At 40.9% G+C, this 25,273-nt stretch overlaps 1 protein-coding gene across 1 annotated transcript in view; it reads right to left on the bottom strand.

The window, feature by feature from the left end:
• Nucleotides 1-25,273, bottom strand: part of M1AP (meiosis 1 associated protein) — a 61,531-nt gene that overhangs the window by 13,378 nt on the left and 22,880 nt on the right. The window contains 3 exon segments of the mRNA XM_037527699.2: nucleotides 6,064-6,205; nucleotides 7,182-7,344; nucleotides 11,566-11,739. Coding sequence (XP_037383596.1) covers nucleotides 6,064-6,205; nucleotides 7,182-7,344; nucleotides 11,566-11,739 — 479 coding nt within the window.

The raw sequence follows: 25,273 nt of genomic DNA on the forward strand, positions 1-25,273 counted from the left end.
ATCAGTATTACTCTTTGGAATTCTTTGAAAGCATATATAAATTAATTTAAAAGTTTCCTTTTGATCTCTGGATAGTGTTTCTTTATATTCTATTTATGTAGTGACTAAACCACTTGGGATCACAAGATTTGTTAGGGTTACAATAGATGAATACACTGAAGCTTATAGGAGTTAAGTATGCTGCCTAAATTCACAGAGTAGGGGAATAATGAAGATATGAGGAACCTTGGGCCATCTGGTTCCAAAACCCATGCTTCTCACAGACAATTCAAATTACATTTTACCTCAACGAATTAGAAAACTGCCATGCATTGACTTCCAAAAAGAGTGGTAACAGAGAATTTCTACTCTGCACCTAAGTTTGATGGATTAATTGGTAAAATGGGGAAGTGCCATAAATGCCAGGGAAAGGCAAGTACATTATCCTGGAGTCTGGGGAATCAATTTTATATCATAGAGATCATACATTTAAAAAATTAATTGAGGTCCTCCCCGGTGGCACAGTGGGTTGAGCGCTGCGCTGTGAAGCTGTCTGCAGCCTCTGCAGTGCGGGTTCGATTCCCAGCCGCGAGGGAGAAACCCACATGGCGTGGCAGACCTCTCCTGCTTCGCCCGCTGCTCCCCTCAGCAATGTCTTCGGTCCGTCTGCCTGTTCTGGTCCCTGCTCTCTCTGGTGAACTCTCTCACCCTCCTGTGCCCCTGACCAGTACCCCAGTTCTTGTATAAATAAAGAAATCTTTAAAAAAATTAATTGAAATATGTTTTACCCTAAAAAATAAAGCACAAGATGATCTAATGATAAATATAGGAATCCTCCAAGGTCTCACTGCAGAAGCACCATTTGAGCTCAGTTTTCCGGACAGGGTAGGATTTGAACACATGGACACAGGAGAAGAGGCAACAATGTTCAGAGGTGGGGCAACTTAAAGTTTGTATATTAACTTGGCTGGATTGTATGATGATGCCTGAAAGGGAATAACAGTATTCAAGGCTGGAGTTTGAATACTTGATTAAAGAATATGGATTTTAAAGTATAATCAAAAGTAAGCCACAGAACATCTTTAAATGAAGAGTGTCACATTTCAAGATAATTAATCTGGTGGCAGTATGTACAACAGATTGGGAAAAGGAAACACTAAAGACACTGAGACAAGTAAAGAGGTTATTGCAATACTGAATGAAAAAGGTAAGAAGGGCCAGAACTAGGACAGTGATAATAAGATTGGAGACGAAAAGATATAAGCAATAGAAGGCGGGGAAACAAGAGGCAAGTTACATACCTTGGGTATTAGCACCGCAGAAATGTGATAGCAAAATGCTTCAGGAAGATTAATCTTGTGCCAAAGAGCAAGGGAAATTAGAAGAGGGAATGATTGGAGGTAGGGACTCTAGTTAGGAGTTTACTGAAGAACTTTTGGTGAGAACAAGCAGTGGGAACAGGAAGGAAAAGACTCATCTTATGAGAAGATTGATAGGACTTAGTGATGAAGTGGGTGTAAAGGGCAAGAGCCTGAAAGGGACTGAGGTTGCAAGCTTGGGTGAGTAGACAATGGTGGTGCTGCTATTAACAGAAAGACAGAAGTTAGAACGAGAAGTTAGCAGTGGTGGAACATCGCAAAGAGGGTTAGACAGGTTGCTGACCTCGTCAGATTTTAAAAGAGCATATGAAAATGTGTTAAGAAAGAATAGCGAACAAGAGATAGAGTTAAAGAAGTGCTAGAAACTATAAAAGCAGGGTCAGAAAGATAAAACTCCAAATAAGGCTTTCCCATAGTAGGCACTCAAAAATTATTTGTTATTGAATGAATGAGATGAAGCTTGTGAAATTTTCCCCTGTATTACACACGACCTCTTAGGCTTTTGCTGCTTGGAGAGGTCATGTGAAAAGAAGGAAGGGGCATTTAAATAGTATTTTGTTTCTCTCTTTTCAAGAGAAGGAGACTGATCTTTAACCTGGATGAAGTGGAACAAACATAGAGTGGAAAGATCAGCAGCACAAGATGGGTGAGGAGCTATTACATGTCCCCAGTTACTTTAAGTGAAGTCAAGATCAGTAAAGTATGGGAGGTTAAGTGAAGGGGGAAGTAGCCGTGGTGGTGCTGTCTGCATTTACTTGGCAACATCTACAGTGGGGAATTTGGCAAAGAATTTAAAGGCATGGATTTTGTAGTCAACACAAGTAGGTTCAACTTCTGACTGAGCCACTTTGGTAATTGTGTGACCTTTGGTAAGTCACTTGATCTCCTCTCCATCTGTAAAAATAGGAACAACAGTCCCTCTCTCACAGATCGACTGTATTAAATGTGGTAAAGTATGCAAAAACATGTGGTTAAGTGACTAGCTCTTATTAAATACCCCTTGCCCCCATGAGTATCCATTAGTGGTGGGTCAACAATATACTTGTGAGTTTCCATGAGAGAGGACTGATAAAGAAGGAGTAGGCTTTTTGGTCCCTAGAACAGTACGTGGCACATAGTCCTCCATAAAGTTATGTTAAATAAATATAGATTTTCAAACCCTGAGTTCAGAGGCAGGGGGATGCTGATCTTATGTATGTAAGCCAGGATGGAAAAGAATACTATTTCCTGTCCTTATTTTTCCAAATTTATTTTTGCGTAGTCAGTAGGATTCTGCCCTTATCTTTTAATGACTACATGATATTTCATTGCTTGAATTATAGTTCCTATAACCCTTTCTTTATTTAGGACATTTAGTTCTTTCCAAAAACATTTTTTTCTACCATTGTAAAAAGCACTGAGATGGATATACTGGTACATACATCTACATATATCTTTGCTCCCTTTTCTAACTTTTTTCTGGGGGGGGAGATGGGGGGGTACATGTCATCAATGGAATTTAAGTTATGAAGGACCTCATTTTCCAGCAAGTTTACACTGACTCTAGCAGTGTATTAAAATGCTAATGTCTTTAAAATATCATGTGCAATAAGAATGTAAGAAATTCCTCCCGAGTGAAAGCACCTCTGAGAACTATCTGAGGAATTGGGTGGTGTAAATAGTGATCTGAGTTGTTGGGCTCTAACAGTCAGAACGCCTCTGTCATCTCTGTTCTGCAAAGATAGGAGATGGGTGTTCTTCAGATAGGAAACAGGAACTCAGTGGGTGGACCTAAAAGGGGAATGTGAACTTTGAAACAGGAAAAAAGAAGTTGGCCTTTGATAGTAAAAGAGACACATTGCTATGCTGTCCTGTTGCCCATATCTAGTAGGTCAAACTTCTATTCTATATCCACTTAGCAGTTATACCCATTCTGGGATTTGGTTTGTAGTTGTTTCATTTTGCTTTTTTTTTTTTTAAAGATTTATTTATTGATGCATACCAGAACTGGGGTACAGGCCAGAGGTGTGGTGGGTGAGAGGATTCACCAGAGACAGAGTGGGGAACAGAACAGGCAGACTGAAATACACTGCTGAGAGGAGCAGTGGGCGAATCAGGAGAGGTCTCCTGCACCATGTGGGTAGCACCCTGCCCGGGGGATCGGATAGCTTCATAGGTTGCTTCTTTTTTTTTTTTTTTTTTTTTTAATAGAGGCTTTTTTTATTTATTTGTTTGTTTGTTTGTTTTTGTTTATACATGCACTGGGTACAGTCAGAAGCTCGGGAGGGTGAGAGAATTCACCAGAGCCAGAGCTGGGAGCAGAGCAGGCAGAAGGACCGAAGTACACTGCTGAGGGGAGCAGCGGGCGGCAGGAGAGGTCTGCGTGCCATGTGGGACCCTCCTCCGGTGGCCGTGGAGCAGCCGGGTATCGAACCGGCGCTGCAGAGGCTGCGGGCAGCTTCGCAACCCAGCGCTCAACCGCTGCGCCACCGGGGAGGTCCCATAGGTTGCTTCTTAAACCCTTGCGCCACCAGGGAGGCCCTCAATTTGCTTTTTAATTGTTATGTTACTGTGCTCTTCTATTGTTTCCATTTCAGGAAATGGCATCTACTTAGTTCAGATCAAAACCCTGGTAGTTATTGGATAGTAACACTGGTAGTTACTTTCCTTTTCCTCACTCCCTATATCCAATCCCTTGCCAATTTCTGACTTTCTCTAAAATATATCTTTAATTGATTTAATATGCTCATCTTCCAGCATTCTAGACCAAGGCACATTTCTTGCTGAGACTATCTCAATGCCCTTCTGCCTCACTTTCTTTCCACTCTTGCCTCTGCCAGTTCATTTCCAGATTTTAAGGCAAGTGATATTTTATTTATTAACTTTTGGTTTTTAGTGCTGCGCATGATCTGGGGAATAGATTCACACATCCTTAGATGTATATCTCCATACCACACCCACAATCAGAGCACCCATATCCTTAGGACAAGTAATGTTTTTAAAAATTAAATAGATGATATCATTTCTCACGATTTCTTTTCATACTTAAGGGCCAAACTTGGCCTACAAAGCTTTGCACGATTCAATCTGTTTGCGTCTCCAACCCCACCTTTTGGCTCTCTCCCCTGCTCTCTCAATTTCAGTCACAATGGCCTTTGTGTTCTTGATTCTTCTCTCAGCTCTTTACAAGCTTGCTGTCTTTACATTTTTTCCCCTGCACCTGAAATGTTCTTCCTGACACCCATCATCTGTCAAATTCTCATTTGTTGGGCCTCCCTGATGGTGCAGCAGGTTGAGCGCAGCTCTATGAAGCTGTCCACTGCCTCTGCAGCATGGGTTTGATTCCCGGCCGGCCAGGAAGATTCCCACATGATGTGGCAGACCTCTCCTGTCGCACCCGATGCTCCCCTCAGCAGTGTATTTTGGTCGTCTGCCTGGTCTGCTCCCCACTGTCTCTGGCGAATCCTCTCACCCTCCCGTGCCTCTGGCCTGTACCCCAGCTCTTATATAAAAATAAATAAATCTTTAAAAAAAATTCTCATTTGTCTAGAGATGTTCTTATAGTAGCCTTTTCTTTTCATAAATTTCTCTTCCATTAGGGATTAAGTTTCTTAAAGTCATGGATAATGTCTATTATGATTTTTTTTATTATTACCACCTGCACCCCTATGTTTATAGCAGCACTATTTACAATAGCTAAGCTATGGAGACAACCCAAATGCCCAAAAATAGATGACTGGATCAAGAAGATGTGGTACATATACACAATGGAATATTACTCAGCATTCAAAAAAGATAAACTCATGCAATTTGCAGCAACGTGGATGGAGCTGGAAGGGATCATGCTCAGCGAAATAAGCCAGAAAGAAAAAGAAAAATACTGGGCCTCCCCTGTGGCACAGCAGTTGGGCGCTGGGTTGCGAAGCTGCCCCCGGCCTCTGCGAAACCGGTTCGATCCCCGGCTGCTCCCCGGCCACCAGAGGAGGGTCCCAAATGGCGCGCGGACCTCTCCTGCCGCCTGCTGCTCCCCTCAGCAGTGTACTTCGGTCCTTCTGCCTGCTCTGCTCCCCGCTCTGGCTCTGGTGAATCCTCTCACCCTCCCGCGCTTCTGACTGTACCCAGTGCTTGTATAAATAAATAAATAAACAAATCCTAAAAAAAAAAAAAAAGAAAAAAAAATACTGGATGATCTCACTCATAGCAGGAATTTAGAAGACCTAAATAAGGGACCAGGAAAAAGACTAATTATAATAAAGTAAAAATCAAAATCAACAAGCAACTATAAACCAGAGACACACTATAGGGTGGGGAGGAGGGAGTAGGATAATGTTTATTATGTTACCTCTAAACATCTAGGGCTTAGCACAATGTCTGGCATAGACTGGGTGCTCTTCGCTTAAATAAATTATAACTACTAGCACAGCATGAGGAAGAAAATAGATTCTAAAATATAGTAACTCAAGGAAAATTTCCTGCTGCCATTTAAATATACAAAACCAGGGATTTTCAAGTTTAGTGTCATATGATTGAATTCAAGAATTATTCTTTAGTGCATGATACCAACAAAAGCAGTAATATTTAATCCACATGTAAGATTTTCAGTCTTTTCCCTGTCCTTTTGAGGATTGGAACGGGTTTGGGATAAGGGTGGGAGTAAGGTGGCTGCTTCTCTGTGGTGGGGAATTTTAACACTTCCTTTTCCTCACTGGGGGGCATGGATACTCACCAGTAGGCTGTGACACAAAGCATGGAAATGCTGCTGATTTGTCTCCAGCTCATCCCAGTCCAGCTGCCAACAGCTGGTGGGTCTGAGGATGAATGGGAGTCCATATGTCAATGACTCGCAGACCGCACTGGATTTTAGAGCCCTGGGAAGACAGTGGCAGTGAACAGCTCCTCAGTAATATCCAAAACCTCCACCCAGATCCACTTAAATTCAGCTTAAGTCTTAAGACCTTACTGTGAAATTCTTTAGGCTGGGGCTCAGAGTTATTCATCCTACTATGGCCTGCACCTAGCAAGATATTTAGCACATAGCAAATCCTCAAAGGCTGTTAATCAATAAAAGAAGCAGTCATCATGAGGGCTTAAGACTCTGATGGATTTTCTTCTGTGCTCATTCCATTCTATTAATTTCTGCTGCAGCAAGCATATTACACAATAGTATGTAACCATCTGTGTTTAGTCCTGGCACTTCTGTGGTAAGGTGCTAACAGAGAATGCATTTAAAAAGAGGATGCATTTAAGAAGGTTCCCCAGCAGCAGCCATGATCACAAACCAATGGATGAGCTTACTCAGATACCTGTGCATTTGCACTCTGATAGGGACTAGGTATCAGTAAAAAATGGTGTTTGCCATCATTAATAATTCTATCTTAGAAGTGGCTCCCCTGGAAGCAGGATTCTAGTACTTAGAGAAATGGGGGGCGGGAGGGGAGGATAGATTCTATGAACTACTTGTTCTTTGAAGGTCAGATCTCTCTCCTGGTGCCTAAAGACTGTAGCTATTCAATAAACATTTACTGAATTTTTATAATTCAGTGTTTATAATAAAGGTGAAACACCATTTTTTGGATGATCTTTTTCTCTGCATTCAGAGACCTTCTGGATTTCCAATCCTCCCCAGACCTCAGAACGTCCTACTGAGGCCCACCTTACACCATCTGCTCCTCTGCCTCCACAATGAGCAGCCTGACCTTGTTCTTTCATGCTCATACCCGTAACTGCTTTGGGACTGACTCCTGTCCTCCTGGTATTTGGGGGTGGGGAAACCTCTGGACTGCCTAGCTGGAACCCATAAGAATAAGCATTTGCATGGATTGGATGCAATCCAACGGACCATACTTGACTATCTGGAGCTTGTAATGACAGGCTGGCGACTGGGAGGCCATCTGGTAGAGAGTGCTGAAGTCTCCTTTGGGGTCATCCATTCTCAAGGAGCCATCAGCTGTGCCAGGGAGCAGGGAAGGGCTGAGAAATCTCTCTTGGAGATCACATTTCAGGCACACTACAATAAAAATGGCATTAGGGAAAGGATTGTTTGTCGCAAGTTACCTGAGGCTGTGTGATTAAGAGGCAACATCTGCCTTTCATTCCACCTCCACTGGCAAATAAAGATTGTGAGAAGGCAGGGGAGAGGGAAGAGGAAAGTATGATTGGTTTTCGAAAGCAGAGCGGGTCTGGACTACAGTATTGCGTTAGCTTATTTTCGGAGTCTAACATGATTTTTACTTCCTTTACCTCTGGGCTGGCTGAGCAGCTGCCTCACAGTGAGAGATCTGGTTTGTGATCCCAGTCTGGGAGGAGTATGTACATGTCCTCTGTGGAGGAGGCAGTTAGCAGTATAATATTCAGAGCCCTTTGGCAGCTGCTGCTTCCCTGTGGCTAAGTTTTAGCAAGACTACAGGTCAGAAGGAAGAGCAGGAAAGCAGAAGTCAGTCAGATGACGGCTGGTTTCTCTGTGAGCTCTTCTAGGGACACTTGGGGGAAGGGAGGAATAAGTTCCTGAAAATAGTTTATTTTTTAATTCCCCAAAGAAACCAAACCATAGAACCTTCTGGACCTTGAAGCATCACTGTGGCACCTGACAATAGTTGGGTGCTTCACCTAGTGATGGGGCTTCAACTAGGTGCGAATTATTTACTGAGGAATGTACTCTTCTGTGTTAAGCTTCTGCACCAGAGGTAAATGCCACACTGTGCAACATTTGATTGCATTGGGCTTGAATCCCTGACAATATAAACTTTTTCAATAAACTTTCTGTGTGTACTGAATACTGCTAACAAACTATGACTATATGAATGTCGAGTATTTGTGAGGTGGCTAGTAGCTGGTGTTAGTGATTTATGAAATTACTGTACAAACTGCAACATGAGGTAAAAACAAAAGCAGAAATAATCTAGAAAAAAAATAGATGTCAGATCCAGCTGGTCCCCCTGGGTCCAACAATCGGACCTAGACAATAATTCTGGGTGAGACAGTTCCTAGCCTGGTGTGTCTCAGAGCTCAGGATGACAGTAGGGGGGAACTTGCCTAAGACTCCAGCCCTCCACCCCTCCTATTTTCTCTGTGCCCGACTTCTCCATTTTGGGTCCCTGGGCTTTGGGATTAGACAGCTATGTTCCTCTGTCTCGACTGTGACAACAGCAAAATCACCTAGGGAAATTTGAAAACATACTGATGTGTGGGTCCTACTTCACATCAATGAATTGGAGTCTCTGGTGATGGAACTAGAATTCAAACAATTCTTCATGTGATTCTTATTGCAGCCAGAGCTGAGAACAACTGATGTCTAGTTTCAGTAGCATTCCAAATCTAGGTAAGCTGTTTTACGAGAGCGTGAGTCTAGGATCAGATATGTTTCTTACTGCCCAAAACCTGATCAGGTACAGAGGAGGCAGACCCCAAACCGAAGCAGTGAGAAAAGACACTCACTTGAAGATTACTATGCACTCTGTGCCTCAAAAGGGGATCTGTGAGGGAAGCACCTAGATAGGGGATGGAGGGCCTCGGGCAGCTACAGAACAGGTGGTGTGGGGTGGAGAAATTTGCAAGGAGAGTCCAAGTCAATATTTGAGGAAGAGTCATCCAAAGATCCTATAGTGGGAAAGATCGGGGGTTTTCTTTTGTTTCATTGTTTGTAGTGAGCCACATTTTCAGAAAACCACACGTGGCAAAGCATCAGTTTTTTTAAACAATGGATAACTACTGTGTGGTCTTTATGGTCTCAGATGGGTCATACCCACCCCAGAGGGGGCCTGCTTTCCTCAGAAGTCTGAGTACCTGATTCCAGTGAAGATCTCCCCAGTGGGGATAACTCTAGATCTAAGTTCTACTGTATTCCCTGAGAACCTGCAGATTTCTGAAAATGATTGCTAATATACATTCTGGCTCTGACCCTGGTGCTGAAAGCCATAGATGGGCAGAACAGAGCACAGAATTTTTTCTTATTAAGATTTATTTATTTATGCATATAAGAACTGGGGTACAGACCAGAGGTGCAGGGGTGAGAGGGGTCACCAGACAGTGGGGAGCAGAACAAGCAGATCTACTGAAATACACTGCTGAGGGGAGCAGCGGGCGAGAACAGGAGAGGTCTGCTGCACTATGTGGGTTGCTCCCTGGCAGGTGGGGATCTAACTCATGCTGTAGTGGCTGGCAATCGCTTGATAATGCTGTGTCTTTAACCCCTGTGCCACCATGGAGGCCCCAGAGCATAGAATTTCTTAACAGAACCATGTGCAAAGCCTATGTGGCAGTGGAGGAAAGGCTGGTTGCTGGAATTCCTGGCTTTTGAGATCCTCCTCCCCAGTCCTAATGAGATGAATGTGCCCAGCATGACACAGCCCCTTTGCTCAAATTGCCTGGCATGAGGCAGGGCTCCAGCTCTGGAGGAAGATAGATCTGAGTTTGAAGAGTGAGTGATGAACTGAAAGGAGTCAAATGTGCAAAATGCTATATAAATTTCTAATCCTAAGGGTTAAGGGTGGGCTTTGGAGTTGCCTGGCTTCAAATATTGGTTCTGCTATTAATTTTCTGTGCATTCCTGGAAAAATGTTTAGTTCTTTTAAGTTTCTGAGTCTCTAAGTCTCATTGACATTGATTCTAAGACTTTCTTCCCCCCACATACTAACATCTCTTTATATGTCTTACAATTTTATTGGCCAGGCAGACTCTTAACATTTTCTTATTACTTTAACTTAAAAGAGCTTTTTCAGTATGAATAAAATACTATTTGTAAGTGATAAGAAAGCAAGCATCATGTTTAATTGGCAATGTTTTTCTTTCTTAGTGAGATAAAATAATGATGTACCTTATAATTGATAACATTTTAGATCCAATGATGTGATGACAGCACCTGTGTCATGGTGCTGTCTGAAGACGAAATGGGATAATGCAAGACAAGGAGTTAGCACAGTGCTGGGGGTAAACAGATAAGAAGTGGACTCCAAGGAGTGTGGACAGAGAGAAGTTGGTATTATTGGCCTTGGACAAAAGGAATAGAAAGGAAGATCTGGAAAGATTTTATACATACAAAATCACAGGAAGTTGTCAAAGGTATATAAGGCCCTAGATTAAAATAGGGCTGGGTGGGTGAGTTAAAGACCAAATAGCTATCCCTGGAAAGAAGGCTACAAGGTATGCCATCTTTTTTAGGGGTTGGGGTATGTACACTTTTTCCTCATTGAACTCATATCACTAAAGGGGAGGATGTACCTTAGTCCTCTCCTTTTGGAGCTGGGCCCTGAAGAGTCATCTTTCCCAAGCCTAGTGTGGCTGAGTATGCTGATGGACCCATTTACAGGCCTGCCCTGCACCCCAGGCCCTGAGTTGACCTTCAGGGGATGGGAGAGTATAAATAGTCTTATCCCTATAATCTAGTGGGACTTGGAATGAAGTATTACTGCCAGTCAGGACAATATCTAGCGTCCTGCTGGAATGCCTGAAACATTAGATTCATCTGTCGGTCTCAGTAATTGCTGGAATGAACTTGGTTTGGGGTCATTCATTGTCCTTCCTGAGGTGTGCCTCTGTAATTGCTTTAGTTCCCCTCAATTTGGTGTGTCCCTAGTTAGAAGACTTCTATTTAATCTTGGTTTAATCTTGGTTTTTTTTCTGTCCCCACAGGCCCTGTTGATGTTGTTGAGTACACTATACCTCTAATTATAATGTCAATAATACCTACTGCGTAAAAATTGAATTGGGAAAAATATACAGTAGTAGTCCCCTCAATTCATGGAGGATACATTCCAAGACTCCCAGTAGATACACTTTAAACTGTGAGTAGTACCAAACCTTATACATACATAGCCGATAGCCACTGCAGTGCGGGTTCAATCCCCAGCTAGGGAGCTGACCGACATGGCACAGCAGACCTCTCCTGTTTGACCCGCTGCTCCACTCAGTAGTGTATTACGGTCAATCCACTTGTTCTGTTCTCCACTCTATCTCTGTTGAATCCTTTTACCCTCCCGCACCTCTGGCTTACACTCCAGCTAGCATAAATAAATAAAATAAATCTTTAAAAAAATTCATTTTCTAGCTGTGCTCACTCTTTAGAAAATCTTTTCTTACTCTTCATGTTTACACTGGACAGCATCATCAGATCCTACCCCAATCCCAAAACCTCAATGACTTTGTATTCTGATGTCTCACCAATCTAGAGACCTAATCCTAGACTAGGATAATTATAACCTCTATAACATGTCTTTTTTGGGGGATGGTGTACTTGGATTATCTCTGGCTCTCTTAATGTTGTCAAAGCACTGTGAAGGAAGAAGAAGATGGATGTGCTCTTGGTCTGTTCCATTGTTTTGTAACCAAGCTTTGAAGAAAATCTCCATGCTGACAATATCATTGTCTATAGTCTGAAGGTCAATATCAGTCCCCAGGATACAACTCTCTGAAAAGGAAGGGAAACAGTAGTTAGTGTTTCATTCTTGAGTTGTAAATTTTGAAAACAATAAAATTTTAAATGCACTCATTTTTTTCACTTATCAATCTGCCCCTAGATATCTAGCCTAGAGACATTCCTGGAGAGTACACAAAGAGACTATGCAAAGATGGCCAGTATAGCCTTGTTAAAATTACAAATAATAAAAACCTCAAATGGGAGGCAATTCCAATGTCCCTCAAACAGGAGATTATTGAAATAAATTAAGGTATACTCAAACGATTGGATATTATGCAACTGTTAACAAAGTAAAAGTCAAGGTGCTGACAGGGAAGGCTGTCAGAGAGAATAAATGAATAAAGAGTTGTATAACATATGTATATCATATGAGCCCATTTATATAAAAATAAGACTATTGGCCTAAGTATGTACATATGCATGTAAATACATTTTACAAAGGTCTAGAAGGCTACCACCAAACTGTTAACAGTGAACAGGAGTGGAAATGGGGCAGAGCTCTGACATATGTTCCCTTTTTATTACTCATACTTCTGTACTGCTTGAATCACATTGTAACCATGCATTTTCTATATTTAAAAAAATATTCTAGAGTACAAAACTACCACAAAATTCTATAGCAATGCAAGTTAAATACTTAGTTAACAAGGGGAACTTCAGCTTTATGTTGTTTCACAGTGAAAACACATTCAATTATTTCCGCTACCAAAAAAATCTTAAAAAGACTATAAAAGAAAAAAAGAGGAACTCCTGGGTTCCACCTTCTGACATAGATTACACAAGTTTGTCATTGGCGTATTGTATCTCACAAGTGTGATTAGCAGCCTAGAAGACAGGCATGTTCTGGTGGAGTGCGATTTGATCCAAAACTAAATGAATGGAACTGGGCTGGTGGGATAATGAGGCGTTGCTGGTCCAGCTCAGGATTTGGGGTATGGGTTTGCAGTTAAGGTTGTCAGTAAAAGCCAAAAATAAGGTGGTGGAAGAAGAACAGAGAGGAAATGAGGCAATAGTTGGAAAGAAACCTAAGGTAACCCAAATTTTTTCACCTTACCATGAGGGACTCTCTCAAATATCTTAACAAAGGGCCTAAGAAAAGCCAGTTGCTCCGATGAATTAACCTCTGTGTATGACTCATGGACCCCAGGGAGAAGGCTGGTTTATTTCTAGTACATTCCTGAGGACAAGTCTGCAGAGGTGGCAGGCTCTCCACAGGGAACAAAGAGCTTCAGTTCAACATGTTGGTACCCACACAGGGGAGGTGTGGTGAGACTTAGATGAATGACTTTATGTCCTATTTAATGGCTGTGGCTGAAAAGGGGCTCCAGATGCATTTCACTTTGACCAGTGTGATTGAAACTCTGTCTTCTACGAAGAGTTATGAGGGCTCATTAGCTAACTATTCCATTCATTCCCCTCCAGTACTTCTTATGTACTACTACCAGGCAACTTTTCTAAAACATGTTTTTATTTGCTTTCTCCTTTGCTAAAGGAGTCACATATTTCTTCCTTCTGTCATCTTCTTTATTCCCTTCTCTCATCTTGTACCACTTGGTATTATCATTATCTTCCTGTACCCCATCCTTCCTTTCTTCTGTGATAGTTCATATAATTCCTCCCAAATTCTGTTCAGGTACTCTATTCCCACCCCTACTTCTGAGTTTACAAGCTTACATAGCTGATACTTAGCAATGCCTGCTGAGTTAAACAATTGTTCTCTCCTTTTCGGCTCTCATTGCTTTTCCGTGTAACTCTCCTGCTTCAACTAAACTAGTCTCCTTGCCACATGACTTCCTTCCTTCCTTTGTGCGTTTATTACTCTGTCCATCTATGGCCTGTGCCTCTTCCAAAATTCAATTCAGAACTTACTTGTCCAGGAAGTTATGCTTAATTACATCCTCCCCTATTAGGCTTTAATCAGCACCCCTTGGGTATCTGTGAGTTTCATCTGGACAATGCTAATTACACTTGTTAATTTGTTTCTTCTGATGCTTTCCTTCTTTTTCTATGAGTTTATGAAAGACGATGGGGTGTTGTGGAAAGACTAGGGTTTGAACTGTGGCCTGAAAGTTTGCCTATGTAACTTTGGGCAATGTACAACCTATTTCACAATTATAGCGAAGCATAAGAAGTGAGACGATTATCTGTAAATGGCAAGCAGTAGGTCCAACAAATTTTTTTCCTTTTTGTTCATCAATAAAATGATGTGTACCTACAAGGTAAGAAAGAATGTGCTTTCCTTTTATTAAACTTTTTTTCCATGGTCACTCTTTGGTGACTGCTTCCCCTTCCCCTGCCCCCCCCCCCACCACTACTAACTTCCCCCCAACCCCCAACACACAGAAGAACATTAACACCTGGTGCTGTGTTCCTTACAAATAGAAGTAAATATGCTAAACCTGGGTAACAGGGAGACTTCTCATTTCTCAAAAGGTGAAGGGCAGAGTCCACAATAACAAGGGTGAAGGACACTGTGCGCTGACTGAGACAGGTCCCACCAAGAGTATGAATAGCAAGGCCACCAGAGTTGAAGTGTCTGAGTGTCTGGTGGTTTTGACAGTGAGGAAGGCCTGACTTCCTGCAGCCCAGCTGCAAGCAGTATTCACATTCCGTTTTTGGACTTACCCTGCCCCCCTGTGGCCACAAACATTGACTTCCTTGACTGAGCTTTAAGATTTTTTTTGGAAAGGCCACAATAATGGGAAAAACTAAGAAAGCTGAATGATTGACAATAAAGTCGTGCCTAAAGCAACCCACAAGTCAACCCGAAAGTAGGGTTACAAAATGCAAATGTCTTTAAAAATGACAGAATTTAACACTTTAACATACACACCTACATATACATATACCATGGCTGTATTTCTTTCTTGACATAGAATGTCTAAAGCGTGGTCCAGGGAAATGGTACTCCTGCCCAGTCCTGCACATCCTCCTCAGTCTCACAAGGCTCTGACCTATAGGCCAGACTATTTCTTTCCAAGTGGCCCTCATATGACCTGTCCTTTGGCATTATGGGTGAGCTTCAGTTCTGGGAGCCTCCGATATTGTGTACCATTTTATCTGTGTGTGTATAGGTGTATGTTGGTGGGGTAGAGGCAGAAGAAAGGCCTTTAATTTTTATCAGCTTTTTCAAAATAGCTCTGTGACCCATAGAAGGTCAAGAACCCATCGAAATCTTGGAATTATAGTATCTTAGCCACCAGTGCTATCTAATCTCTGAATGCAGGGGTATCTACAGGGTAGTAATAAGTAGGATAAACAGCCAAAGCAAAGTCTGTGCAGGAACAGCTATGCAGTCACTCAACCACTGTCCTTAAACCAACAATGTCATGAGAATAATCTCCAACAGCTCACAACATTAGGGGCAGTTCAACCTGCTTTTCTGAATTCATTTGCTTCATTTGTAGAGGTGATGCTTGGTCCTGTGAAAGCAGAAGTCCTTGAAAGGAGGTGGTAGGGATACGCTGGGTATGGCAGTGTGGATTCTGCAGAGAAGTGTGGGACTGACCAAAGTGGTGGCCATATTCTTGGGGATCTAGTTTACACAAGGGGTTAAAACATCACTAATTCTGTAATGAGATAATTTATTTCCCAGAACTTTCTTAGAGGGAAGAGTCCATTCATTTATTCACTTATTCATTCATTTCCCCACTGTTCATTTGTCATTCAAATAATTATTTATTTAATGCCTTCCATGAGCCAGGCAGTGAGTGGTGTCAACTGTAAAAAAGAAAAATTCTCTGTTTTCACGACAATAGAACAAAACAAACAGACATTTCTAGCTGATAGCTACTATGAAGAAAAATATAGAACAATGGGTGTGTGTGTGTGGTGGTGTGTGGTGTGTGTAGTGTGTGTGTGTGTGTGTGAATTTTTAGCTAGGCTGGCCAGAAGTATTGTCTAAGAAGGTGACAGCTGAGCAGAGACTTGAACAAAGTGAAAGAGTCATGAAAATGTTTGTATTCCTTATAGAGGGATCAGCAAGTTTAAAGATCTTGAAGGGGGAATGTGCTTGATATGTTGGAGGACTAGCAAGAAGGCTAAAGCAGAATAAGGGAGGAAGTGAGGCCTGGTAAGCTGTGGGGTTGAAGGGTGAGACTCCCAAAAGAACATGCTGTGTAACAACAGGTAGTGACTATACTTGCTTCTGAGACGGGTGGGCTCCATTATTGTCAGGCCTTGGTTTTCCTTAGGGAAGTATTCAGGACTGGCAGGAAAGAGCCGGCACACCCTTTCTTTCTCTTTCTCTTTGCAGATTTTGGATCCTAAACAATTATTGAATTAGTATTTTGAAATTATTTGTTTGAAGGGGTTCCATGTGGGGTCTCCCATGTCTCAGTACAGCCTCCCCAGACACGCTTTCCTTTTCTGGAGGTGGTGGGCAGTGGTTGGTAGAGGGGAGAGGAGCTAGGTAGACCCACAAGCAAAGCTCAAAGCAGACCCCTCAGCTCATAGTGGACATGCCTCCTTTCCAGCTACTTAGGGACTCTATGGTAGAGGATATCCACTCACTTGGCACTCATCAAGTTGGTGCAGTCTCAAGTGGACTAAAAAAAAGACTTGACTACTAAGGAATTAGAACTAATGATCCACAATGGGTAGTTTATAACACAAGTGATAAACTAGGGATCCCCTAACTCTGAGACAGGTCCCAACCTAATTTCAAATGTATTTTTTCAGCCCTCAGTAAACAGGTAAATTAAGAAAAAAAAGTTTCCAGAGCAATTACTTTGGCTGGTAGAGTAATCTTTACAGAATCTCTTTTTCTCAGGTATGTGTGTTTTTAAGGGGGCAGAAGTCTGTGATTGCCCTTTGGGAGAAGCTGCACTGTGCCTTCACACATTTGGGGCCATAGGAGCAACCTTGAGTGACAAGGAGCCGACAGTATTCTCTGCCAGCCAATCCTGCTTTGAGTTGTACACTTGCTTTGCCCTGACCAGTCCGTGCAGAGAGGAGACCCTGCAGGTGTGGGAAAGGATACTGGTTAGGCAAGGATACTGGTTAGGCAAGGCGACACCAGGGGTAGCACCTCATCCAGCTCTGCACCCCAACACCAGCACAGTGTCTGGCATATAACAGGAGCTCAGTAGATGTTGCACTGTCCAGAATAAACTAATTCTAGTCAGCCACTGCTTTCGTTCTCTGTAACCTTAGGCCAGTCACTTCATCTCTCTAAGCTCAATTTCTCCATATGTAAATGAGGAATGATAATAATGCCTACCATGGGCAATAATACCTACACTGGAGTATGAAATTGTCACACCGGAAGCTATCTTGTGAACTTGAAAACATCATGCAACTATAAGGATGAAAGATTAGACAGCTATTTCCCAGCTGTCTATATATGGCCATTTTAATCACCAAAAGTTACACTGTTTGCTTGCTTTCCCCATCCCTCTCTCTTCCCTCTCTCCCTTCTCTTTTTTTTTGCTTTTTTTTTGGTGACATTTTTCTCTTCAATAAAATATTTGACCCAACTTGTAATAAAATACATTTTTCCTATGGGTTTCAGCTCTTAATGGAAAAAGAAACGCAACCTACATGCAAAAGAGGTTGGTCACTACTAATTAAGGTAGATCAAAGTCTGAAGAATAGTTTGACTTGGGGACCAGTAGACTTAGATGGTATTGAAAAAGTCCTCTCGGTGCAAATTAATTTACATATTCTATACATAAAAAAGTTTAATGTAACTTTGAAAAGCTGATGGGGAAAAAGTGTTTTCATAGGCACTAAGTGGGGGAGGAGAGCAAGGAAGTGGGTTATTTAAGAGAAGTTTGAATGAAGAAGGAAGTGGGTCAAAGAAGGTGTTAAATCTGTTGGCATGGCCCTGAGAACCAGAGCAAGTTTTGCTTTCTTATTGCCCAAAGGAGCTGAGAGAAAGATCTTGTTTTCACTCTGAGGTGAAAACAAAAGAAAAGAAGGAAAGACCAAGAAAGAATACGACCTATGGAGAGTCAGGTAGAGTAATGCAAGGTCAATAAAAGACACTGAAACAAAAAAAAAGTCCTAAAACACACCCCAAACAACAAGGAAATTTACTTAGAGTGTGTAAGAACTTTGTGACCCTGTGTCTGTATATTTTGAATTGTTGAAGGTGTATCTTTGGGTATCTGGTTCCTAAAAGGGCCTCCCAGGTGGTGCAGTGGGTTGAGCGCAGTGCTATGAAGCTGCCCACAGCCTCTGCAGTGTGGGTTCGATTCCCGGCTGGCCAGGGAGATTTCCACATGGTGCCACAGACCTCTCCTGTCTCGCCTGCTGCTCCCCTCAGCAGTGCTTTTGGTCTGTCTGTCTGTTTTGTTCCCTGCTCTGTCTCTGGTGAGTCCTCTCACCCTCCCGCACCTCTGGCCTATACCCCAGCTATTGTATAAAAAATAAATCTTAAAAAAAAAAAAAGTAAATGCATCTGTAGTTTTGTGAGAGGCTGCTGAATTCCCCTCCGGAAGGGTTGTACCACAGTATATTCTATCAGCAATGCAACAGCACATGGAATTGCAGCTTCGCCAATAGAATGTATTACCAATTTTTTTTTTCTTTATTGAGGTGACATTGGTTCACAACACTGTATATAACTTATTGAGACTGGTGCAATCTCCTCACATGTATGTCACCACTCCACCCCCACCACACAGGCACCCATAGTCCTTTACCCTAGATCATTGGGGTCCCTCCTCCCTTTGTTCACGCCCCTACTTTCCCTCCCCCTCCAGCAGTCATTTTTTTTTTTTTTAAGATTTTTAAATTTATTTTTATACAAGAGCTGGGGTACAGGCCAGAGGCGTGGGAGGGTGAGAGGAACCATCAGAGACAGAGTGGGGAGCAGAACAGGCAGATGAGTGAAATAACGGGGAGCAGCGAGCATGACAGGAGAGGTCTGCTGTGCCATGTGGGAATCTCCTGGTCAACCAGGAATTGAACCCGCGCTGCAGAGGCTGTGGACAGCTTCATAGTGCTGTGCTCTACCCGCTGCACCACTGAGGAGGCCCGGTCATGTATTTTTTTTTAAAGATTTATTTATTTATGCATACAAGAACTGGGGTGTAAGCCAGAGGTGCCTGGGGTGGGGGGGTGGGAAGTAAGAGGATTCACCAGAGAGTGGGGAGTAGAAAAGGCAAATCTACTGAAATACACTGCTGAGGGGAGCAGTGGGCAAAACAGGAAAGGCCTGCTATGCCATGTGGGTTAGCTCCATGACCAGCAGTGTCTGGTGATAGCTTGATAGCACTGTGTTTTTAATCTCTGTGCCACCAGGGAGGTCACTCTGACAGTCATATTTGAAGTCATATTTCTAGTGTTGGTTTTGCCAATTCATTTGGTTTTTTTCCCTTCTATATTCTGCATATGATTGAAATCATCTGGTATTTGTCTTTTTCTTGACTTATTTTGCTTAGCATAATGCCTTCCAGTTCCATCCATGTTGTTGCAAATGGGAAGAGTTCATTTTTCCTTTTTAATATAGCCAAGTAGTATCCCATTGTATATTTACACACATCTTAATCCACTGCTCTATCAATGGGCATTAGGTGGTTTCCATAATTTGGTTGTTGTAAATAGTGCTGCAATGAACATAAGAGTGCACATATCTCTTCAAGTTAGTGATTTTGTATTCTTCGGGTAGATACCTCAGACTGGTATTGCTGGGTCAGATGGTAGGTCTATTTTTAATGTTTTCAGAAACCTCCATCATGCTTTTCATTGGGGATGGGTCATTCTACATTCCTGCCAACACTGAGCAGGGTTTCCTTTTTCTCCACACCCTCACCAACATTTGTTGTTTCTGTTTTTTTCTTTTTTTTTTTTTGATATGGGTCATCTCACAGGTGTGAGGTGGTATCTCATTGTGGTTTTGATTTGGATTTCCCTGATGATAAATGATGTTGAGCATTTTTTTATGTGCCTGTTGGCTATCTGTATATCTTCATTGGAGAAGTGTTTATTTAGCTCTTCTGCATTTTAAAAAAAGATTTATTTATTTATGAATACAAGAACTGGGTACAGGCCAGAAGTGCTGGGGGTGAGAGGATTCACCAGAGACAGAGTGGGGAACAGAACAGGCAGATCGACTGAAATACACTGCTGAGGGGAGCAGCGGGCGAGTCAGGTGAGGTCTGCTGTGTCATGTGGGAAGCTCCCTGGCCAGGGATAGAACTTGCACTGCAGAGGCTGCAGACAGCCTCTTAGGTAGGTTGCATCTTAACCCCTTGCACCACCAGGGAGGCCCTGCCCATTTTTTGCTTGGGTTCTTTTTTTCTTTTTGTTGAGTTGTATGAGTTTTTTTTGTAGCTCTTGGATATTAGTCCCTGTCAAATGTATGATGTGCAAGTGTTTTCTCCCATTAAGATGTCTTTTTGTTTTCATGATAGTTTCTTATCTGTTTCTTATCTGTACAGTTTCTTATCTGTACAGAAACTTTTTAGATTAAATTCAGTCCAGGCACCTAGCTGACCCTTGCCCCACACATGTATGAAGAAAACTGAAAGCAGCTCATAATTTAGGCTTAAAGGATGGAATAGAGATTTGAGTTCTGCCCACTACAGGCCAAGAAAGGTGGTAGTTTGAGTTTTAACAAAGTTAAGTGTATGACAGAATAAATACTTTTCAGAGTAATATAATAGAGTCCAGAGCATCTATAAAATACAATCCAAATGCTTTTGTCTCACAAAGAGTCAGAGAAAGAGACCCAATCACAAAGGAAAATAGTCAACAAATGAAAACTCCAAGATGAAAAAGAGGTTAGGTTTATCAGATGAGACTTTATAATAGTATAATCATAATCAGTGAGGAATAGAAAATAAAAAAGAACCAAATGGAAATTTCAAAACTGAAAAATACAATATTTGTACAAAAAAATTCACTACAGGGGTTTAATAGCAGAATTCAGATGAGAGAACAGTCAATGAACTTAAAGGTAGAACAATAAAGATGATTTAATCTGAAGAAGAGAAAGAAGAACATTTGTACAAAACCAAACAAACAAAATCCTAGAGGGACTATGGAACAATTTTAAAAGGTTTAATGTGTGGGTAATTGGAGTTCTAGGAGGAGAGAAGAAAGGGAATGAGATAGAAAAAAATATTGGAAGAAATAAAGGCAGAAAATTCTCAAACTGAGTTAAGGGTATATAAGTTTACAGATTCAAGAGTTAGGTGAACCACAAACAAGAAATCCATGCCTAATCATATCATTGTAAATCTGTTGAAAAACAAACATAAAGAGAAAATTCTTGAAAGAAGCCAGAAAAATGATCCTTTATATATAAGGGAAAGTGATTTAAGGACTGTGACTTTTAATCAGAAACCATGGAAGGCCAGAAGACAGTGGAACAATATCTTTAATGTGCTGAAAGAAAAAAAAATCCTATCAACCCATAATTCTGTGTACAAGGAAAATATACTTCAAGAATGAAGGTGAAATAAACACTTTCAGATAAATAACAACTAAGAGAATTTGTTACCACCAGAACCATGCTACAAAAGATACTAAATTTCTTTGTGTTGAAGGAAAAAATAAAAGGATACCTAAGGGAGGGCCTCTCCTGGTTGAGCGCAGCTCTGTGAAGCTGTCCGCAGCCGCAGCCTCTGCCGCGCAGGTTCAATCCCGGCCAGCCAGAGAGGGGCCCACATGGTGCGGCAGACCTCCCCTGTCTCGCCCGCTACTCCCCTCAACAGTGTATTTCGTCAGTCTGCCTGTGCTGTTCCCCGCTCTGTCTCTGGTGAATCCTTTCACCCTCCCGCGCATCTGGTCTGTACCCCGGTTCTTGCGTAAATAAATAAATCTTAAAAAAAAAAAACAGGTACCTAAGGGAAAGATGGATCTTTAGGAATGAATGAATTTGTAGATAGTAAAGAAAAAAGATTTTTTCCCCTCTTTGCTTCTTTAAAATATATGTTTAAAACAAAATTTATAACATTGTCTAGTGAAGTTTATAATGTAGATGTAATATACATGGCAACTATCACATAAAGACTGTGTCTCTGTCTAGTGAGGGAATAAATGGACCTACATAGCTGCCAGGTTTTTTATTTTACATGAAATGGTACTACATTAATTCAAAGTAGGTTATTAAAAAGGTTTAAGGGCCTCCCCGGTGGTGCAGCGGTTGAGCGCTGGGTTGCGAAGCTGCCCGAAGCCTCCCTGGCGCCGGTTCGATCACCGGCTGCTCCCCGGCCACCGGAGGAGGGTCCCGCATGGCGCGCAGACCTCTCCTGCCGCCCCGCCCGCTGCTCCCCTCAGCAGTGTACTTCTGTTCTTCTGCCTGCTCTGCTCCCCGCTCTGCTCTGGTGAATTCTCTCACCCTCCCGCGCTTCCGACTGTACCCAGTGCTTATATAAATAAAAAAATAAATCTTTAAAAAAAAAAAAGTTTTAAGAGGGCCTCCCTGGTGGCACAAGGGGTTAAGATGCAACCTGTGAAGCTATCTGCAGTCATTGCAGCACGAGTTTGATCCCCAGCCAGGGAGCTACCCATGTGGCGCAGCAGACCTCTCCTGACTTGCCTGCTGCTTCCTTCAGCAGTGTATTTCATTCAACCTGCCTGTTTTGTTTCCCACTCTGTCTCTGGTGAATCCTCTCACCCCCCACACCTCTGTTCCGTACCCTAGCTCTTGTATGCATAAATAAATAAATCTTTAAAAAAATAAAAAGTTTTAAGATATATTTTAATCCTTATGAGGAATCTATATTTTATATGAAGTGGTATTATATTGATTCTAGTAGACTGAGAAGTTAAGGATATATGACATAATATCCCCAGAGACAGATAAATTAAAATAGAATTCTAAAACTAATAATCCAAAAGAAAGCAGAAAAGTAGGAAAAAGATAAATATTACCTGGAGAAGACATACAAAAAATAAGATGATAAATCTAAGTCCAACCATACCAATACTTACAGTAGATTTTAATGGACTATACTCTCCAAATGAAAGGTAGAGCGATTAGCAGAACTGATAAAAAGAAATTCAATTATATGATGTCTATGAGAAATACACTTGAAGTATAAAGATAAAATTGGTTGAAAGTAAATGAATGGGAAAGATGAACCACAAATACATTGAGACCTAGGAGAAATAAAAACATATGTCCACACAAATACTTTTGTATGGATATTTACAGCAGTTTTATTTACAACAGTCAAAAACTGGAAACAAACAAAGTGTCCATTAACAGATGAGTTCATATACTACTGCTCTGCAATAAGAAGAAACTATTGATATAAACATCAACATCTCAAAATCTGAATGAAAAAAAGTCAAAAAAGCATATATATATATAGCATAATTCAATTTATACAAAATGCAAATGAATCTACAAAAAAGCAAAGCAGTGGTGTATGATGGGGTGGAGGGATGGAGTGTAAATGGGTAAAAGGAATCTTTTGTGGCTGATGGAAATGTTCTATATCTTGATTGTGGTGATGATTTGTGGACATACACAACTGTTAAAACTCAAAATTTATTGAGGCAAAGTTGGTTCAGACAATTGTATCTGCTTTGGAGATTATAAGGTCCAAACCCCTACAAATGTATGTCTTCAATCAATTTTTAAAAATAGAAGAGTTGCCATTTTTTTTTTCTGAGACCAGGGCTTCTGTTAATGAAATAAACAAATATCTCTCTGTGTTAAAAATCTGTAGGTAATAAACACATCACTGGTTCTAATTTAGTCTTAATGCCACAGGGAAATGATTTAATGCCCTTATCAAAGATAAATTCAATGAACACTGCATTTTCTGGTCTATTTTCTAAGACACTGAAATGGTAAAAAATCAATAGGACGAGTCTGACAGTGCACTGAAGCACGAAGCATAAAAGAGTTTCTTTATTTTCGAATCTTTTAGGAAGCAATGAATCTTTATCTCTATGTTTGGGTTGTTAACATTTGGTGTTTCCTGAGAACACATATGGGTAAAATAACTTTCTAAAAGAGCTGGACATCGATCCCTGACAAAGTAGGAGGAAATATTAAACAGATGGTTTGTGAGCACTTAGAAAGGGAATCTGATATCCTTGTGTACAAGGCTCAGAAATGCAGGCCGGCTGACAGCATCATTAGGTTGATTTGTAACCCGTTCAAAGACTGACATACCCAGGGGGTGCACAGTGCTGTCAACCTGGACAGATGCCCTCTGGATGCCAAAGTGCACTGGTCACAGTGCCATTTTAGCCTTGGCATATTTATTACTTAGCTATTCTTTAGAAAGCTATTAAAATTTTTAATTATATGTAACTGAACATAGATGTAAGCTATAAAGCATAACAACAAATGACCATTCCTGAGTCCTTTACTCAACTTAAGAGGCAGAACATCACAAATACATCTGTATGCTTTTCCCTGATCTTCTTCAAGGAAAAACCTTAACATACTGAATTTTGTTTTTTTATCATTCTTTTGTTTTAAAAGTAGTTTTATTATTGTAAAAACACCTTTTTACTTTTGGTTCACATGTGTTTTATTAAGAGGTAACATATTGCATAATCTTGGTTATCTGCTTTTTTCTCAACATTGAAAAGATTTAACCACATTATTATACATAGCTGTGGTTCATTCATTTTCAAAACTATCTGATGTTTCACTTTGTGATATATCTCATAATAATTACTCATGTCTCATTCAGTGGATATTTGAATAGTTTTTAATTTTTTGTTTTTTTTGAATAATGTTAATATTTACATTCTTGTATAAGTCTTCCAGGTGCACATTTATAAAAGTTTTTTTGGAGACATTCTCCTAGGAATGGAATTGCTGGATTACAAAGTATTGTGAATGTTACTTAAAACACAATGACAATTGTGTACCAATTTACATTCTTTTTATCAGTATATAAGAGTTCCCATTGCTCTGCTATTATTAACACTATAGTGAGACTTCCTAAATTTTTGCATTGTAATGGACACTCCCTGCAGCTCTGGCCTGTACCCCAGCTCTTGCATAAATAAATAAATCTTAAAAAAAAAGAAAAATAGGTGACAAATTTTATTTAATTGATGATCATGGTTGCCAGAGTTTAAAAAATTATAAATATATGCAAGAAGTATTTGAATTAATTAACAGTGCTATGGGCCATGAAGGAAAGCAGTGGGTGTTTGGATATGTCCCTATTTGAGTTGATGTCAGAGAGAGTAACCAAGACCTCTTCTAAATAATTTGATTTTTTCCAATCATTCATATATTTATTCAAGAAACATTTATAAAGAATCTACTACCTGTCAGGCAGAATGATAAATGCTGATGATACGAAGGTGTATAATACCTAGTTTGACCTTTAGGTTACTCACAGTCCACCTGCAACCTGACCATTAAAAACAAATCTCAGAAATATTAAACAACACAAAAAAATTCAAAAATATTAATAATAAGAATAGCTAACATTTTATTTTTTAGCCTTTTATTTATTTATTTATTTATTTAATTTTTAAACATTTGCTTTCCTCCACCCCCTCAGATTGAGTCCCCATAGAATTTCCTTCCCCAAGGCACCCATGCACCATCATCACAGTCCCCTGTGCTCCTCCCTCCAACCCTCTCAAC

This window comes from Talpa occidentalis, unplaced genomic scaffold, assembly GCF_014898055.3.
Source record: "Talpa occidentalis isolate TD23 unplaced genomic scaffold, MPIMG_talOcc4v2.1 talOcc4.5, whole genome shotgun sequence".
Lineage (NCBI taxonomy): Eukaryota > Metazoa > Chordata > Mammalia > Eulipotyphla > Talpidae > Talpa > Talpa occidentalis.